Source organism: Sitophilus oryzae, unplaced genomic scaffold (assembly GCF_002938485.1).
Source record: "Sitophilus oryzae breed Bouriz unplaced genomic scaffold, Soryzae_2.0 scaffold_1624_pilon_pilon, whole genome shotgun sequence".
Taxonomy (NCBI): Eukaryota; Metazoa; Arthropoda; class Insecta; order Coleoptera; family Curculionidae; genus Sitophilus; species Sitophilus oryzae.
In genome coordinates, this window is record NW_022146308.1 from 988,966 (window position 1) to 1,008,869 (window position 19,904).

General features: G+C 33.3%; 3 protein-coding genes across 4 annotated transcripts; 1 reads left to right on the plus strand and 2 right to left on the minus strand.

The window, feature by feature from the left end:
• Positions 1–691: 691 nt before the first annotated feature.
• LOC115880457 (reactive oxygen species modulator 1) lies at positions 692–1,322 on the minus strand. The gene is made up of 3 exons (XM_030897664.1): positions 1,151–1,322; positions 961–1,094; positions 692–905 (listed from the first exon to the last, which is right to left on the minus strand). The coding sequence occupies exons 2-3, from the start codon at positions 1,092–1,094 to the stop codon at positions 797–799; spliced, it is 243 nt and encodes an 80-aa protein (XP_030753524.1). The 5' UTR covers positions 1,151–1,322; the 3' UTR covers positions 692–796.
• A 1,562-nt stretch (positions 1,323–2,884) lies between these two features.
• Positions 2,885–4,249, plus strand: LOC115880455 (sperm-associated antigen 7). 2 transcript variants are annotated; one of them, XM_030897662.1, is made up of 6 exons: positions 2,885–2,923; positions 2,984–3,068; positions 3,172–3,328; positions 3,390–3,561; positions 3,617–3,779; positions 3,834–4,249. In XM_030897662.1, the coding sequence occupies exons 2-6, from the start codon at positions 2,990–2,992 to the stop codon at positions 3,935–3,937; spliced, it is 675 nt and encodes a 224-aa protein (XP_030753522.1). In that variant the 5' UTR covers positions 2,885–2,923; positions 2,984–2,989; the 3' UTR covers positions 3,938–4,249. The 2 variants fall into 2 exon arrangements, with proteins under 2 accessions (XP_030753522.1, XP_030753521.1); XM_030897661.1 differs by lacking the exon at positions 2,885–2,923 and having other exon boundaries at positions 2,930–3,068.
• Positions 4,250–5,497: 1,248 nt separating this feature from the next.
• On the minus strand, positions 5,498–8,520 carry LOC115880456. The gene is made up of 3 exons (XM_030897663.1): positions 8,322–8,520; positions 8,077–8,196; positions 5,498–5,715 (listed from the first exon to the last, which is right to left on the minus strand). The coding sequence occupies exons 1-3, from the start codon at positions 8,471–8,473 to the stop codon at positions 5,589–5,591; spliced, it is 399 nt and encodes a 132-aa protein (XP_030753523.1). The 5' UTR covers positions 8,474–8,520; the 3' UTR covers positions 5,498–5,588.
• Positions 8,521–19,904: the final 11,384 nt, after the last annotated feature.

Here is a 19,904-nt window from a genome sequence, read left to right on the forward strand (position 1 = left end):
TGAAAAGGTCAGAAAATCCCATGTTATATAAATGGGAAAAGTATAATGATTCCGCCACGGTTTAAATCAAAAATTAAGAGCTTATTTACGTTGGATAATTTTTTTAGAGCAAACACTAAAATTTCAGAGGGCGGCAGCAAAAAAGATCAACTTGGCAAATAACGAACACTCTAATGTACAAGGTTATTCTTCACGCTATATGACACGGAATATTTATTGTAGTCAAATGATTACATTTTTAGAAATTGTGAGTGATGGTATCGTTGGAGGACTGCTAGAGCTACAATTTAAAATTATTTTCAAAAAGTGTAGTGTGGGGAATAAACAAAAAAAATATCCAATTTTTTTAGGCATATTTAAGTTTTTACAACGAGGTATTTTGCTGAAGTTTTTTTATTTACTAAATTTTGTGTTGCAATAATATAAATAATACTACGTAGTGATCGAAAAAACGGCGTCCAGTTGGCTGGGAAATGACTATCGGTGACACTCTACCTTTTGCAAATAATTTTAAATTGTAGCTCTAATAGTTTAAATGATCAATCACTCACAATTCCCAAAAAAATCTAATAATTTGACTACAATACTCGCAATATGTCGCATAGCTTGAATAACCCTGTTTACTTATAGACTTTCCTATTAGCTATGTTTGAATTTGCTTTTGCAAAGCATTCGTTAATAAAATATTCCATTCACAACTATTATGAATTTATTACTAATAACAAATACAGTGTATTAATATCTACATCAGGAAAAAAAATAAAACTTCCCACTTTATACAACAGTCTTCCGAGTACTAGCACCTAAGGCCAGAACCAATAGCTAAAAATGTCCCAAATGAACCACCTCCTTGCAGCATTACTTTGCCAACTGTGTTTACTAGCTCTCTACCTCTTAGTCCAGTCCTAAAAATGTAAAATTGTCCAGTTAAAAGGTGTGCAAATTGATAAAAAGTGTTACCTTAGTGCCGAAAAGCCTCCAAATAATGCTCCACTAGCCATACCTACACAGAAGCCCAAAAGAAAGCCCGTCTTCATTTTGTCGAAGCAGGAAGGACCCTGCTGAGAATATACGCCACCAGGTACTGCTGGCATCTGTTTGGATTGTTAAATTGTACGTTTTTTTAATTCAAAAAATTATATTAGATTACCTTGTTTAAATTTGTTCAAAACTAGACAATATGCCACAGATAGAATTAATTTGTTTCCATAACAAAAATAATCAGTATTTTTAAGTATATTCTGCTCGCTTTTTCTGTAAAACTGATATTTTAAAAAATAATCCTTCAAAAATCTGAAAGAAAATTATAACCTTACAAATTTTCTTCTTTTTAGATAATAGTTAATTTAACATCGAGATTATCTCAATCATATGTTCTGACTGACCGTCGAAAGGCGCGTGGTCATTGTGAAAAAGAAGAAGAAGAAGATCTCGATCATATATAATATGTCGTAAAAGAGTTTTTTCTCTGCTTTTGCTTTGGCTTTTGCTATTATTTATTTATTTTTGTTGTAGTGTTTGTCTAACAATTATCCATAGATTATAATTTTGGACTCTCTCCTTTTAATCAATTTTTTCTCGACACTGGCATAATGAACTATTTAAGTTCAATCCATTAAAAAAAATAGAAGAGGAAATGTATATCTTATCTGTGGTTGTCCATGTTTCAAACCCGAAGTTTAAAAAAGAAGAAGAACATTACTGTTAAGCCCCGTTCTCAGAACTGCGTCGTGTCGACAGCGACACAGTTTGACATTTCAAACAACCAATGGGAGCTGTACTAAATTTAAAATTGACAGGTGTTTGAATTTTGTACAAATCTCATTGGTCCTCTTGACGTGTCGCTGGCGACAGTCGCTGTTCTGAGAACGGGGCTTTAAGCCCCGTTCTCAGAACTGCGTCGTGTCGACAGCGACACTGATTGACACTTCAAACGACCAATGGGAGCTGTACTAAATTTAAAATTGACAGCTGTTTGAATTTTGTACAAATCTCATTGGTCCTCTTGACGTGTCGCTGGCGACAGTCGCTGTTCTGAGAACGGGGCTTTATTCTATGGTTACAGAACTGCGTCGTGTCGACAGCGACATCTGATTGACACTTCAACGACCAATGGGAGCTGTACTAAATTTAAAATTGACAGCTGTTTGAATTTTGTACAAATCTCATTGGTCCTCTTGACGTGTCGCTGGCGACAGTCGCTGTTCTGAGAACGGGGCTTTATTCTATGGTTACACTCCTTTTAAAACCTAAAACACAAAAAAGAAGGAGAATGAATGTGGTGCCTTTGTGGAAAAAGTGAGGAAATTTTGAAATAAAATGTTTCCAATGTTGCCAAGATATTAACAAAATACTAAAATTAATCTAATCAATGTGCTCGTTCAGGGAACACAGCGGCTGACCGACCGTCGACCGCTGAGAATTTTGCTCAGCGGCTGATTGTTTTTGGGTGTAAAAATAGACCGTTTAGGAAAGTCACTTACTCAGCCACTCAGTTACTACCTTTGAACCAAAAAATATTATAGTTTTTTGAACTTACAAATATATTGATTTAATTACAGGATTCTGTTTATATCTGGCAACCTTGGAAAACCTCTAGTTCAAAATTTTCTCACTTTTTCTATAATAGCGCCACAATCATTCTTCTTCTTTTTCGTATTTCAAGTCTTAAAAGAACAGTATCCACAGATTAAAAGTAATGTTCTTCTTCTTTTAGTTATATGTGTATGGAACAGAGATATAGAAGTGGAACTTACCTGGATCAACTCTAGGCCAGAGGTGTAGGTCATTCAGCCAATGTCCAGAAAAGATTAATCAAAAGAAGAGAGTCCAAAATATAATCTATGGTTAATTATTAGACAAAGATATGACGAAGACAACAACAAAAATAAACAAGTATAGCAATAGTGTCATTTTTTATTGAGTAATATTTGCATGTTGCATTATTCTCCTCATTAATTTGTGTTTTTATTTTGATTTTTAGGTGATCATGGATTTATTAGGGTCCATAATGCAGGCTATGGACAAACCTCCCTCCTTAAGCGAAAAAGAACGTGTATTATTAAAAAGTAAGAATGCTATATAGTTAGTTGTTTGATATCTACCATGTGAAATGAAGATTTATGATATACTTAACAATTTTTGTATTAAATTTAATATTTCTTTGTTAAGAAAAAAAGGAAGAAATTGAAAAGAAGCAAAAAGAAGACCAGGAAAGACTGAAAAGATTTAAAGATAGGGTAGAAGCTAAACTGGTGAGCCATTTTAGTGATTCCAACAATATCATGCTAAAGTTTGATGCAATGGATCAAATACATCGAAGTATAGTGTAAGTTGGGATATATTATGCAATGTTTTATGTACCTACTTACATTCGATTTTACTAATAGACATGAAGCAGCTGAGTCACAAGAGTTATTGTCCTATGCTTTTGGTATTGACGGTATTGATAGATATATAAGAGTATATAGACGAGAAAATGCACCTTGTGAAGATGAAATTGCAGCTAGAAGACGCGGAGAACCATGGAATGAAGAGATCAGGCAAAGACTAATTAAAACAGTAAATTTTAACAAAATTAGATCTAAATGTGTTTGATTTTTATATATTTTCTTAGAGAGAACAGCATAAAATAGAGGCTCTGGAATCTGAACAGAGAAAAAGGCCAAAAAAGATGATTCCAAATAGTAATTATAAAGATAAATATGCTCATATTATAGGCCAAGAAGCAGCTTTGGAAGCTGCAAGGAAAACAGAAACGAATAAATCATATGGATTTGGTAAGCAAATTAATTTGTGATTATTTTTTTGATTTTTGATCATTATATTTTTAGTACCAAGTGAAAACAAAAAGGATGTTAGATCTATAGAACAAACTATGGCAGATATAAGGGCGAAACGTAGAAAACTAAATGAAGAAGAGAAAAACGCAAATTGAATATTATTATTGTAGTCTGTTTAGGGCAATTCACATTAAAATATATTTAAATTACTTTATAGTTTAAGAAAAGTCTGATAAAAATGAAGGTTACATTATTTTATATAGAATAGTATGTATAAGATGTAAATACAAGTAATTTTTATTGAAATATTATAATAATTATTATTATTATGATTAGATGACTCTTTTTAGTTATGGTCAGCGAATTGACCAGAACATATGCCATAATTTTAGTTGAGATTGTTTTTTCTCTTATTAAAGGATTGTTATACTTATATTGACAAAATAAAAGAATTAAAATCTGGTCTAGATTTGTATTATTTTTTTAGTCGACTTGCTTTTGGGTAAACAAAATGTAACTATGTCAATGTCATTTCAAAATTTGTGAGGAATACTAATAAAGTTCCGTCTACACGTACCGTTTTATCCGTCTGATTTTGCTGGAATGACAAACACAGCACAGAGTATCTAAATCCGACTTATTGGAAAGTAGAGTTAAGATATTAAGTCACACTATGTTTGTTATTTTGTGGAATAAACCCAAGCTCACCTGATGATGGAGAGGGTTCCGAAACCGGTATTGAGGGCATTTAATGTTGAAATTTTTTTATTTTTATTTTTTTATGACTGCATTCAAAATACATACAACCCTAAATTTTCACCCTTCTACCATCTACCCTATTTTTTTAATTTTTTGTAACTATACTTTTCCGAAAGAGCTTGACCGATTTTGATAATTTTATTTTAGTAGGTCTGAGAATAGGTTCTTATCTATTCTTTATACCTTTAAAATATGGGTGGTCCACCCCACTTTTTAATTTTTTGGACAAAATTTTTTATTTTTATTTTTTTTAGGTTTTGGCATTAAAAATACATACAACCCTAAATTTTTACCCTTCTACCATCAACCCCAGAATATACAAAAAATAACCCCTATTTTTAAATAGGAGTTATTTTTTTTAATTTTTTTGTTACCATACTCCTCCGAAACGGTTCAGCCGATTTTGATGAAATTTTATATGTTTATTTAGTAGGTCTGAGAATAGGTATTGTAATCTATTTTTTATACCCCTAAGTGGGATAAGGGTGGCCCACCCCAATTTTTTTTTGGACAATTTTTTTGATATTTTTATGATGAGGCATTAAAAAATACATGCAACCCTAAATTTTCACCCTTCTACGATCAACCCCTATTTTTTAATAGGGATATTAGTAATTTAATAGTTTTAATTTAACAACAAATTGTTTTTAAAAATTGTTAGAATACCTTATTAAATTAAAAACGTGGGTATGATTGGGTATATACCGGGTATATCGTATTTACCTAAATTCAATATACTATTTATTGGCCTTTTGGGGGTATATGCCTCTATAATATAATTTTTAGTAATAAAGTAAATCAGGTCTAGAGGTTGACCTCGCCAAAATTATAATCGCCAAAATTGTTATTCCCCGGCAGTTTTAATGCCTATTTTTTCAATCATACGATATACGGTAAATATTAATTAATTATATTAAATAATTAATTAATAATATTATTATAATTCAAACATTAAGTATATTTTACTGTTTGAAATATTCCTTTATTACATTTTTGTTATTGCCACATATATTAGTTTTTAGGAGTTTAAAATTATTATTAAGACTATTATCTATAGTTATAAAAATTCCAGACTTTCTTACAAACCAGTTTGGATCCTATTTTAATAAGACTTTCACCTCTAGGACAGTGTGCTTTTGAGAAGAATATGTGGCCGGTCTGAGTATGATTCATACTGAAAATATAATTTTATTAATAATTATTAATTATAATTAATAGAAAAGTTTTATAATGCAAATACAAATATTTGGTAGTTATATGGTCTGTAAAATAAAACACTAATTACATTACACCCACACATAATTACAAGACACCAAAAAACTTTACTTTTGCACTGGACGCACGTTTCGCTAACCATGTTAGCATCATCAACAGATGATTACAACTTACAGTTTTAATCCTCTGCTGATGACGTGTTTTGGTAAGTAAAGTGTGTTTTGCGTGTATTGTTGTGAATTGGTGTTTTATTTCGCTGTTGTAACACCAAAGGTTCCAACCCCGGCCCATCTGTAATATAGTTTGATCATTGAGAGAATTATAAACGAATTCGACAAACGACAGTCAAAATATGACAGAAAACTATCTAGGTACGTTTGAAATAAAATGACAGAAAATTTTAATTCTATCTTAAGTATAGGTATGTTCCTATTTTTGTGGTACTAATTAGCACAAAAGGGATAAAGTTTGACCCACCCTGTACAAAAATTAAGTCCGGCACTATTTTTTACTACCTTTTATTGAAATAAAAAATTGAATTTATAGAAAATCATCATTTTAGAAAAAAAGAATTTACTCCCTTGTCCTCTTTTGTTCAGCTTCCCCCAATGTAATAAAGTCCCCCAAGATAATAAAGTTCTCCTATTCTTGGTGCCAGCCTACCAAGGGATATAAGGTAATGAAAAAGCAAACGATCTAGCTAGAAAATGAGCGAACACATAGCTAACTGGACCAGAACAGATCTGCTGCCCAAGAAAAAGCTCAAAGGCAAAGGAACTCAAGAACCCGGAAGACCCCATCCGTAACTTTGAATAGGAATCCTCCAACAGTCTAAGACACTCGAACAAATTTCTCAGAACTTACGACCGAGCAAAGTCAAAGATTTTTCTAGGAAGGACAATCTTCGGATTGTCAGGGGGTTTTTAACAAGACATTGTCTCCTCAATGAACACCTCAGTAGATTCCCCAGTAGCACACTATATTGGCTCAACATTTGATTCTATATTGGTAAAATATTGTATATGGACCCAATATTGGCAATTTCTAGCCAGTATTGGTAATATATAAGAGTTGCACCTTTTACTTTTTTTTTATTTTTATACAATATTTATCCAATATTGTTCCAACACGCGCAAAGCATATTTAGGAGTACCTAACTATAGTATTTATATTTATATGTAATATTAACCCAGTACACCGCCCAGTATTAGTAATATATATAAAAGATACACTATTTTTCTGTATCTATATAGAATATGCACCTTTTAACCGTATCTTTAATATTGGATTCATATAAATAATATATATTGGGCCATTAAAAAAAATCTGTCGTGTGCATCGTTGAGCCAATATGTAAATATAATATTTTACCTATATTGCTGAGCTACAGGGGTTGAAGCTAAGAAACAACGGCGAATTCCAGATTCTGTGGGGAAACACCAGCACACCTCATGACAACCATTCGTCCTATAAACTTTTGGTACAACAGAGTACGACTGATATCGGAGATTGAGAACTGCCCTCTGTAAAACCATCTCAGATACTGTCTTTTGTAAAAGCCCTGACTGTGTATATGATGAGTTAATAGATCTACAAAGACACGGTAATTAACTTCCCCCTCCCATACAATCTACATCTACATCTACACGTATTGAAGATTGTATATACTGGGTGTTTCAAATTCGGCTCTCATCATGGGGATTCCGGAAACAGTATGAGATTACAGAGTGGCTCAAAATCGTTTATTTAACTCACTGTTATGATACCTATGCTGTTTAGTTTAGAGACCTGCACGAGCCGGTTTTTTGTAGCCCGACCCGGCCCGGCTCGAGAAGAGAAGTAGGTTTTGTAAGCCCGGCCCGGTTTGTGGAAAGTTAAAACTTTAAACTAGTCCGGCCCGGCCCAGCCCGGCCCGAACCATTAAAATAAAATGATCAAAATAAAATTACAAATATACGTATGTATACGCAAAATAAAAAACGTAAACATAAACATAGCCTAAAAATACCTGTTATAATACAAGGTGTCTCAAGAACATGTACAGAAGCAAAGTTGTGTTTTTTTAAAGTGCGGAACCGGCCCAGCCCGGGCCCGACCCCTATTGACAGTTCAAGACCGACACGGCCCGAGGCCCGGGGTCGGGCCGGGCCGAGCCTGAGGCCCGTTCGGGCTACCCGGCCCGTGCAGATCTCTAGTTTAGTTTTCTGTCATCGCGTATTGAACTTAACAATTTTATGTCTCTATTAGTAATTAATGGAGGCTTATTATTTAAAGGTTGCTGATGGAATCAATATATTTAATAATATTAAAATATACTTGCTTTTGCTCTGATATAATTTTCTCTGTTTTCTGACTTTTAAAATTATCAAATAATTCATTGAGGTCAATGTTTTGCTTATCATCTGGAAATAATCTCAGCTGGGTGTCTGATTTACTCGTTCTGGAATAAAAATAAATGGAATATTACTAAAATATCAGACAAAAGAACCAATTAGTTATAATTATTTAAATAATCGCCATTTTTTTAGATGATCAAAGATGTGTATCTCATGTCTATTTACTTACTCTGTAGATTCTTGTTGGTTTATCAACAAATCTAAGCTTCTCCCATATCTAGCGACAGTTTCTTTATTTTTTAGTTGAATATGTTTACAACTAATTAATTGGTCTTGTGCCAATAAAAGAAATAAAACAATTTGTACAGTAAACAGCAACATGCTTACATTAAATTAGCTTCGCATAAAATACTTTGAACTGTTAGTTTGTTATTGAAAAGTCCGCTATCTTTATTGATAACTTCTCATTTCCCTACATACAGTAGAGAACAAAAGTTAATATCATAAACACTCACTAACGAGTAGGTATGATTTTTATTTGTCGTGCAAGTATAAGTAAGTTTAGAAAAAGTCATAAAAAACAAATACAGGCATATACGGAGTGTTTTACTAAGTGCTTTCTGAAATACTACTCAGTGCCGGATCTACCGTGAATCGGTGAAGCGACCGATTCAGCGCAATATCGAGAGGGGCGCATTTTCAGTAAAGCATATTCAATAAAAAAATCTACAAAACTTCCTTTAAAGGAACATTCTTGACTTACATGTCTTAGGATCTTGTACACCAAAAAGTAATATCGGTTCACTAAAAAAAAGGCTCGGTCCGGTACTGATACTACTAAGTATATCATTTACTTACTTACTGCCATTACTTGCTGACGAGTATTTAATACACATCAGAAAAGATGCATGGTTACGTAAGGCGCTTCCTTTCATGAGCTTTTCTGTGACTGAAAAGCCCGATACATGATATGTTATCTCTCTTCCGCACTCCGGGCATTCAAAAATCTCATTGCTTTGTTGCCTCTTTACTTTTTGGTTGTTGCTGTTAACTGAGTTTACAATTCTTCTCCATTGCGGTCTATTGTTCGCTGATTCTTCCCACTCATCCTGCATGTTTGTCCCCTTTAAGTTTTCGTGGAAAATATCCTTGTACTGTGCTTGTACCTTTTGAATTATCCACCCGGTTTCCTCTTACCGTCTACAAGCTCACCGTAAAGCAAATATTTTAGTAGGGTATTTTCTTGCATTGTGTATACGTGACCAGCCCATCTTAAGCGAGATTTTGTAATCATGACTTCAACGCTCTTGCAGCTTTTACAAGGACTGATACGTTTGAGACATGGCGGAACCATTTTATTCTTAAGAGCCATCTAAGGTGTCTCTGTTGCAACTTGTAGTATCATTTATAAACTAAACTTCAGGCATATCTGTCCCAATTATGAAATCCCAATTATGAACTCTGAAATTTCTTATTTTATTTTTTTTAACTGTAATACAGACGAATTGGACAACAGATGTTCTTCCTTCGAGGGTATAACTTCTTTTTCTTCTAAGGTCTCTTTTTAGACCTGATACCTCTGCCTCTGTTGTCCCCAATCTATAATAGGGATATATCCCGCTTTCTCTATTGCTTCTTGGGATTTGAGGTCAATTCCTATTGTGAGGACCTGACCATGACCCTCCTAGCTCCCTCGAGTGGTGTGTTTTGCCTTGCTCCTCGGCAGAAAGACCGTGATGGTCGTCCCTTTTGGGATGTTTTCTCTCTTTACTGCAACCAGTCCCGGCCCTTGCCAATTTTTAAGCTTAGGTGCCGTTTCCACCAACCAATCCGCCGATTCTTGAGATACATATACTCTATGAGAAGCATGCCCACCCCACCCCGAAAAACGCAGCTAACCGTTGTTGCGTTGCAATACGCTCGCTACTATGTCCATTGTCACTTCTTCTAGAGCCTTTTGCTGAATATTGACGATATAGGGCATGTCTTCTTATGGGAGGCATTGCTGAACGAAGCTTTCAGACGAGAGCTTTCAAGATGATAGGGTTTCAACCCCAAAGCCAATAAAACTGAATATCTCAAAAATAATTCTAAAAAAAGTGTAAGAATTCAAGACCGCGGCCTTGAATGGCGGCCGCGAGACGCACGCGAGACGACCGTGACGTGCGAGCTAGCGAAAGGAAAAGTTATAGCGGCAGTGTTGCCACAGCAACCCCATTCGAGGTAGATCTACCCCTTTGTAAGATAATTTAACTCCGCTATCTCGTAATAATCTACCCGGATGTAACGATCTGTGCCATACGACGCGGCTAAGAAAAGCACTATAATAAACTTTATACTGTACCAGCCTTGATTTCATGTATATTTTCATCGATAGGTTTGTAGCCTCTGAATAACGGTCTAGGTAAAGCATCTAGCTCATTTGCCAGCTCAGAATTAGAATTTAGAGTTAGTAACTCGCATTTTCATTGGAGGACACTGTCATATTTATATCAGAGTTTATATCAAACCAATAATCAACGAGAATATTCGTATAATTATGAAAATTACTGTAAATCACTATAATTAATGAATTGTTTCTAATTGAGCTGTAATTTCAGTATTATTAATCCGGTAAATAATGGAGATAAACAATTGTAATTGATTAAAATTTTATTTTAAGATGAAATTTTTGTTCACAACAAGTTAACAACATTCTGAGAATTCGAATAATGAATTGAATAATGACACGACAAGTGACATATGTTTAAAAAAGACAGCGATTTAGAGTGACAATTTTGATTATGCAAAAAAATACATGACATATTCTACGAGTTTACTGGTAGCCTAACGATTAACGTTAATTTAAAAATAAATCCCCAACATGAATACTGAACAAAACATTTAAACAAAAACAGGCTACAGAGCACACAAAACAAATTGTTGGTTAGTAGCTGTTAGTAGTAGTCAGATATACAGGGTGTCCCAGAAATAAGTGCAAATATTTTAAGGGGTGGTAGATCTGGCCAAAAGAAACATTTTTTCTCTTTACCGTTTTTCAAATAAGTTCAAAATAACCGAGTTATTTTACTTTGAAAATGTCCAAAAAAAATGATTTTTTGCTAAAATTTTGAGAACCACTGGATCTTTTCTGGATTTTCTTTCATGTAAATTTAAGCTACCCATATAACACAACACAATCCTATAGATATCTTGAGGATATCCACCAAGGATATAGTAAATATCTTAGGGATATCCAAAAACCAGAGAAGGATATTTATGGGATATCCAGATGGGACAAAAAAGTCATCTTCAAAACATCCCTAGGCAAGCCTTTTACGATTATTTGAGATATTTCTAGGTTAATACAAGGATGATTTTGGGAGCATTATAGAATATTTTTAGGCCATTATATGAGGACTGTTATTTGACAATACTTACGTCATCCTTAGTTTATAGTAAAAACGTTCGCGATTAAGTTTTATTTAGCCACATTTTGACGTTATTCATTGGATATTTCTATTAACAGCTCTAAAATATACCTACATATTATGTCAATGAATTTTGCGTCAAAATTTAGAAGTTTATTTGTATGAGTTAAGAGCTTTCGATTTATACTGTACCATCGAAAAAAAAACTGCGTTCAATTGGCAAGAAAATTACGATCGATGATATTCCCCCATAATTTTACATACAAAATAACAGCAATCTTCATTCCCAAGCCACCTCTGACGCCGTTTTTTTCGATCGTATGGTATTATACCAGATTATACTACCCTTTATGGAGTCTAGCAGCAACAGTTTACATCAAAGTTAGCACACAGGATACAGGTATAATTTCTAACACCACACATTCCAGAAACTCACAATTTAAACACAAAAATAGGATTTCTGTTTGAATGGATCAAACACGAAAATGGGTTTAGGGATAAAGAACAAGCGCTTTTCAACAAATTTTCACCTATAATTTTGTCACCAATTTTTCATTGTGAGACCCTGAGTCGTTCGTCGTTTTTAGACATTAGTTGAGGTTAGGATAGAATTTCTGCTAGAACAAGGCTAGAACTATGAGTATAAGAAAAAACTAAGTCAAACTCAACCAGTTTTGTTAGTTTCAGTTATTTTTAAGCCCATTCAATATCGACAAACGACCGAATTCACCTCGAATTTCACTAAATCAAAGAATTGAAAATACACGATGCAAAAACAAACAACTGTCGAGATGGATTGTGGCACAGAATTGCTTGCGTAGCTAGATATTCTGTGATTCTGGTAAATTTTTTGCGCTGGCGTTTTAAATTCTCTGTATTACCAAATTACTGGGAGTGGCCAAGCTCATAAATATCCAGATGATCCAGAAGATGGATATTTTGTAACCAACAGGATATTTTGTTGCCTTGACGTAACATATATCTATCTGTATGGTTTATTGCATTTTATGTAATATAAAAAGTAATACATTATTTATTTTTCCTAAATATCTAGATGATATTGTTAGGATATTTTATTATCATGAGCATGTTTGGATATCTCAGCTGGATGTACATTAGATAGACGACAGAGATATCTACAGGATTTCAGGATGTCTGAAGATGATCTTATAATAGGACATTCTGACATTCTATGAATATCCAGCGGATATTGTGTGTTATATGGGTACTACCTATGTTGTCATATTATCAAGAAATTATGTATTTAACTTAAAACTAAAAAAATTCCCAATTTTTTTTTTCAAAAAATTCAAAATTTTCAGAAAAATTTTTTCGCAAAAAAATACCTCATAGGGGTGTTTCTGGGGCCGAAATATACTACCAGTTAAAATACTTACACTTATTTCTGGGACACCCTGTATAGATGTAGATAGTATTTTGGTTTAATGGCCACAGCTATCCGGCCGAGTAATAGAATTATTGTTTTTTAATAAAAATTAAAAAAAAAACAATATAAAATTATAAAGGTAGAATAGTATACGGTTTTATATTAACACTAATTTTTTTGAAGTTTATAAAAAGCATTTATAAAAAAAATATATATCCTTTAAATCCTTCAATTTAATAGCTGTTAGTGTTTCACTTCAAATATGCGCACACAGTGCACACACAATTTTTTTAAATTAAATAAGGTCTATAATTATAAACAGACTGGGATAAAAATGGTATCGTTTGCTGCACCTCCATGCAGGCAATCAACCGACAAAATATTATAAATATAATATAGATAAGCATAATAAGCAGATTATACTGGTTGTTATAATTTCTAGGCTAGTATATATAATATATCTAGATGTGATTGACATTCTATTTTTATCATGTTGTGATTGTTTATTTTCTCTATTCTTGACGAACTTAAATTAAAACGCACTTGCTACCTACACACGTTACATATGCTGCACTATTTCACCCTTTGAGAATTTTAAACGTCTTCTAAAATTACCTTCTTGACGGATGCACTTTTCATTAATATTCATAAAATCTGTTATTTTCCTCAAAATATCTGTATATAAAGGGACGGAGGTGTTATTCCATACACCACTTTAGTTCAAACAATCAAATTGTTTGGTAAAAGGTAAAAGAAAAATGAAACCTACGTTGGTTTTTGCAGTTTTATTTTGTTGCTTTTGTATCTCCAGTACGGTACCACTGCAAGCCAAACATTATTATTGTGGTCCGAAATTAGAAAAATTTTTAGAGGAACGTTGTAATAAAACATATCGTTCACCGTCGAAAAAACATGGTAGGTATGTTTTTTTAATACATAAGAAGTTTAAAATATCAAAAATAGGTACTAAATATTCAATACCCTGTATGTAAGGTATTCCGTGGACATAAAACTATGACGTATTTTTCATAGGACATTGGACACAATTTACCTCTATATAAAAGTGCTTTGGTTTGCCCGTGCTTTGGTGCTCCGTTAGAGGGTATCAAACTTAACACATTTTTTCATATATTTTAAGAACCATTATTCCTATTTGAATGAGATTTTGGGTGTTTATGTTTTGCTAAGTTGCTTTAAAATTTGATTTTCACCAAAAATTAAGAAAAAGTACGGGAAGGGTGAAAACTACCCCCACCCCGACATAAATTTTAGTACCTACCTATAAATATTTTCCAACTCAACCGACGAGTGATTTTTTTTCGCAAACTGGCCTTTCTAGTATTTACTTTTTTGATACTTGTTAAGAATTTTTTCCGAATCTGGACTTCCAAAAGATTTATTATGCTCTAATAACACAAGTTTACAAATTCGGGTCAACTTTTGGACCCGAGCAGATGAGAACGATTCTTAACGTTATTTTTGATGCCCTGAACTCAGATCTTCAATCCGTTTGTCAAGATTGGCTCTAGTTTTTGGTTTGGCCGAGTCGTACCCACTATGAGCCAGGACAACAAAATGTGTCCTCTGTACTACTTGTAAACCCACAGGACGTTTTACTGCCACCTCTTCCCATTAAACTTGACCTTATTAAGAACTTTGTCAAAGCGCTCAATCGCGAAGGACCGGCTTCCAGTACTTAAAGTTGTTTCCAAAACTGTCATACGCAGAAATCAAAGAAGGGATATTAGTCGGACCTGATATTCGAAAACTAATGGCTGACGCAACGTTTACAAAATGTTTAACCAAATAACGCTTGATGAGGCAGCAGCATGGGCATCGTTTCAAAGTGTTGTTCACAACTTTCTCGGTAATCATAAATCACCGGATTACAAGCAAGTAATCGACAATTTGTTCCAAAATTACCACACAAGATTGGAGCTCGAATGTCTCTCAAGATACATTTTCTGCAATCACATCTTGATTTTTTCCACAAAACTTGGGCGACACGAGCGACGAGCAAGGAATGCGGCTACACCAAGATATAGCGAAAATCGAAAGGGGATACCAAGGATTTTGGGACGAAGGCATGATGAGGGATTACTGTTAGACCCTAATATGTGAAACAGATCCCAAGCAGTATAAAGAGACTTAGTTCAACCTCTGTTCATACATTGTTTAATTCAATAAATGACCGTTAACGGTCAAAAATAGTAAAATAATGAATTTATTGAATATTTCGAAAACTAGAACCAATCTTAAAAAATGGACTGCTGATTTAGATTCAGCTCCAAAAATTATCCTAGAAATTGCTTTTAGTTGCTCAGGTCCAAAACCGTGTATACTTGTGTAATCTAGTTAGCGAAAATATGGAATTTTATGTTAGTATCACAAATTATATTTGACAATAAAGCTTCATAAAAGCTTAAAAAATGAATAAATTTTAAAATAATTAACTTTCGCTCTTTATTAGCCGACCATACCAATAGGTATGGCAGGTTATTAATATCGGCAAAAAAAAGTTTTTTAATTTCACTCAAAATGAGTTATTTGGGTCATAAATGACCAAAAATAAAAATATTTTCATGGTGTCATGTCCGTCTGTCCGTCTGTCCGTCTGTCCGTCTGTCCGTCTGTCCGTCTGTCCGTGTGTCTGTCTCTCCGTCTGTAACACGAAAACTCAAAAACCGCTAAACCGATTTTAACCAAATTTGGCACAAAAAATGCTGTGGCACCCGAGAATCTGGCCATTAGTTTTTGGTGCGGGTGGGGGTTGGTAAGGGGATATGGAAGGGGTTAAAAATTTAAAAAAATCATAACTCCAAAATTACAGTAGCTAGCGAAACGCGGTTTACAATTTAAGATTAGGTATAATATTTGCAACAAAATTTGTAATAACATCAAAATCAGTCAAAGTCGCAGTTTTTGAGATAAAAAAAATTGGAAAAATTCCTTTGCTTTGAAACTAAAAAGAACTGCCTACCAACTTTTTATTAACATATTTTAGTATGGGCGGCTATTATTACTATTAGCACAGAATATCTAGCTACGCAAGATATATATTGGGTAGCTAGATATTCTGTGCTATTAGTATGGGCCTCCCGGCGCCATTTTTTTTTATTGATGCCATCTAACGGAAAAATCAAGCACTTTTATATAAAGGTAAATTATGTGCAATTAACTATTATAGGTATTTTGATTCAGAAAATACGTAGTTGTTCTATGTCCACGGAATATTGGAACTCTCTGTATATTATCGCGACCTATACAGATATAGCTTCAGGGTTGTTTGCTAGGATCGCTTATACCAGGTTCTCTCTCTTAATCAAAACAACCATCAGAAAAAAAATTAATTTATTTAGCATAAGATATACAATTGTTTTAAGCAACAATTCTTGGAAATGCCAAGACTAAATAATATATGGGTATAGAATATGCTGAGAGAGGGGGCTGACTTCTGTGTTCTCAATTAACTTGACTAACTAAGACTACTGACAACTAACTGCTGTTTAACTGACTTACTACCGATTAACTATCAACTGTCATGCAACTACAATGCAACTCCTTGAACTAACTGTAACTAACTGCTCTCTTCAGCATACTCTTTTTATATTTCCTATCCCTCCGTCATCGCTGGTTACGGGTTTCAATAGTTTTCCATATAATTACATTCACCCGGCTATAACCATAAGGAAAACGAACTTCGGTAACCTGCGTTTGATTATCGACCCGAGATTGTTGTATTTTAATTGTTTAATTTTTAATGTTGTTTAAAAACATATCGGGGTCGATGTCATGTAAAAACATATCTTGAGCCTACATCAAATTGGTTTACTAGAAATATATTTTACATGATATTTTTTCTCAAAGTGATATAAAACCAAATTGACATTTAAAGTCTTGACAATATTTTGTAGGTCTGCTTTGGAAAATAAATTCACCAAAAACATTTTTCTCAACAACTATGCGATGTGGAGTTTTTTTACAAGAGACAAAAAAATATAGTAAATACTAGAGAAACCATTTAACGAAAAGGAAAAAGCATTTTTTTACAAATAATTTGGTACCACACACTTGGTATTTGGAGTAAAATTGTCGTGACATTTATGGTCATGGCACTATAAATTAAAATTTAAAATGCTATTCTTTTTTAATTAAAAACTTCAAAAGTTGACATATGATATGTCACTCTATTCATATTGTCACTTTCTATCAAATAAAGTGAAAAAAATACCGAGCATGTCAAAAATCAAAAGTTGTAATCATTTCCGGTGAAACAGGAAGTGACCGAAAACAATTGAATACGCCAATCAATCCTAATTTATGTCATATACTAAGATACCAAATTATGTTTTTTTATGTGAAAAAATAAAAAATTGTAGGGGTGAGTCACTCGTTTGAGAAACACCCGATATAAAGTTTCATACTTCTTTTTTACAGACAACAACTTTCTGACAAAGCGAATGCCGCTGAAATTCAACAAGTACGAGGACTATTTGAACCAATTCAATCCGCTATCGGACAATTTCAATTTACTAGTTTCAACAATCAACCGAGAAGTGAGAAAAAGAGGCATTGTTGATGAGTGTTGCATCAGACCTTGTAGCGTTGAACACTTAGATCAGTACTGCGGATAACGAATCTTTTTTAATTTTATTGGCCACAAAGCAACTATAAAAACAAAGCATAGCATAATATAAGCTTTATAAGTATCTGATAATGTATTGTAATAATTTCTACAACCTTATGTATAATTTTATAAAGATATTACTATGAAAATAGAAAGTGTTGCAGTTTTTTGCATCCTAAAAATAATGTTATTACGTCATTACTCATTTTCTTCCCTTTTTCGGGTTGTAGAATGTAGAATGAGTGGAAGAGGGTTCTAGAGGAAGCTACAGTTCCTTGAAGAACACAACTTTGATGTGTAATTTTTTTGGGACACCCTGTAGAACTCTATATTTTTAAAAAATGATCTAAATTAATCTACATATGCTCCCAAAATTTAATTTCAATAAAAATTGTTGTTATCATTGGAATACAAAAATATACAGTGTTGTTTTAATATTTGGATGAAAATTGGTGTCTGAGCGTTTTTTGACATGAGAAATTTAATTTTACTGTCAATTGCTGTCCTCCATTCGCGAACTTTGAGCTCCGGGCTTTACGCCCTGGGGCTACTCGAGAACGGTTCTGAAAGGAGCTGTGCGCGATAGCCTCGTGCCTCCATATGGGACGGAACAGTTGTGGAACTTTATGACTCAATTGAATGGAGTGAGAGTATCGCGTTCTTGAACAGTTCAGAGCTGCTCAACTGCGTGAAAGGAGGACAGCAAATATGACTCCTACTTGTAGAGGGCGCCACCTACATATGTTTTAACTGTTTTGAAGAGTAGTAACTTTTCATCTGTACCTGTATAAAACTACTGAGTAAAAAAATATACATTCGCAATGTTTTTTACGTAAAAAAGGTCTCTTGGTAAAAATCGCTACGAGTAATAGTTCTCGAGATATTTGGAATCGAAATTATCAATACCTGTCATCATTGACATAAATTAAACATGTTGACTAAATAGTTATTAGACTGAAATCATAAATTTGAAATGTTTTTGTGCCAAAAGTTCAAGAAAAACTGTTTCATCGTCATTTTTTTGCAAAAAATGTATGATTAATTTTAAAAAAATAAACATTTTCTAGATTTATTATTTCAGTCAAATAACTCAACGCGTTTATTTTTTGTAAAAAAATACATGTATTGACTATTTCCATTCTAAATATCTTGAGAACGGTTCTTCGTAGCGATTTTTACCAAAAGACATTTTTTACGTAGAAAGTCATGAAAATGTATATTTTTTCACTCAGTAGCTTTATACAGGTACGGACGAAAAGTTATTACTGTTCAAAACAGTTAATACACATGTAGGTGGCGCCCTCTACAAATACGAGTCATATTGACATCAAAATCAAATTTCTCATGTCAAAAAACTCCCAGACAGCAATTTTTATCGAAATATTGACATTAGTTTAGAAGTTGTTTGGAAAAAATAAAAATAAATATGAAACTTCTACACCCTGTATCTCCGAAACTAAGCATTTTTGGGGCATACATTAATAAGTTTTAGTTAACGTAACTTTTAGTTACGTAATCAAGGGAGCGATTTTCAAATTCATTGTTGCCAACCATGGACATATTCGGCGCCGTGCTGACTAACTGGAATTTAAATTTTGCGCCTGGGATTCAGGTGGTAGCTCTGCTGTAAAAAATGACAAGTTAATAAATATATTGATTTCCTGACATTGTCATTTGTTTTGACACTTTAGTTTCGTATTACGAGTCTTTGGTTTAAATAAATAGTGTTGTGATAATTTAAGCTTAAAAATGTTTACTACCAGATCTTGCAGTCGAACATTGTTCTTTTTAGAACCTCTTTTAGTGCGAAGTTTACAAGGCAGCTTAACAGCCAAAAAACTCATCGCAACTTTATTAGAATATTTTGAACAGGAACGCGGTAGTAATGGCCCTTTATGTCCCTTAAGTGCTGTTGAGAAGGTGAGTTTTATTGATGTAAATAATAATTGTTTATATTTTTATAATTTTTTTTTTCTTAAAATATTTTGATTAAAAGAAAATATATAAAAGTGGGCAACGCTGTGCCGGTCAAGCTTAATCACGTGACTAAAAGTTTATTTGGTATGAACTGTATGTTTCAACCTTTTTTATTACTTTTATCGAATCGGTTCCCATTCTATAAATTTCACCGCGTGACACTGATCTACACATATTGGTTTGGATGGAAACCCTCCAACATAATCATTAATAGTGACAAATGTAAATGTATTTAATAATGCAAATGCTAATGATTATTGTGTTTGAAAAATATGTCTAATTTAAAATAAATAATTTTTTAATAACCGTGTGTAACAAGTCATTATTTGTATGTATGTTTAAGGACGTTCACTATCATTTATTCCCCATTAATAATAAGATAATGCTAAAAAGTGTCACTTAAAATATAAA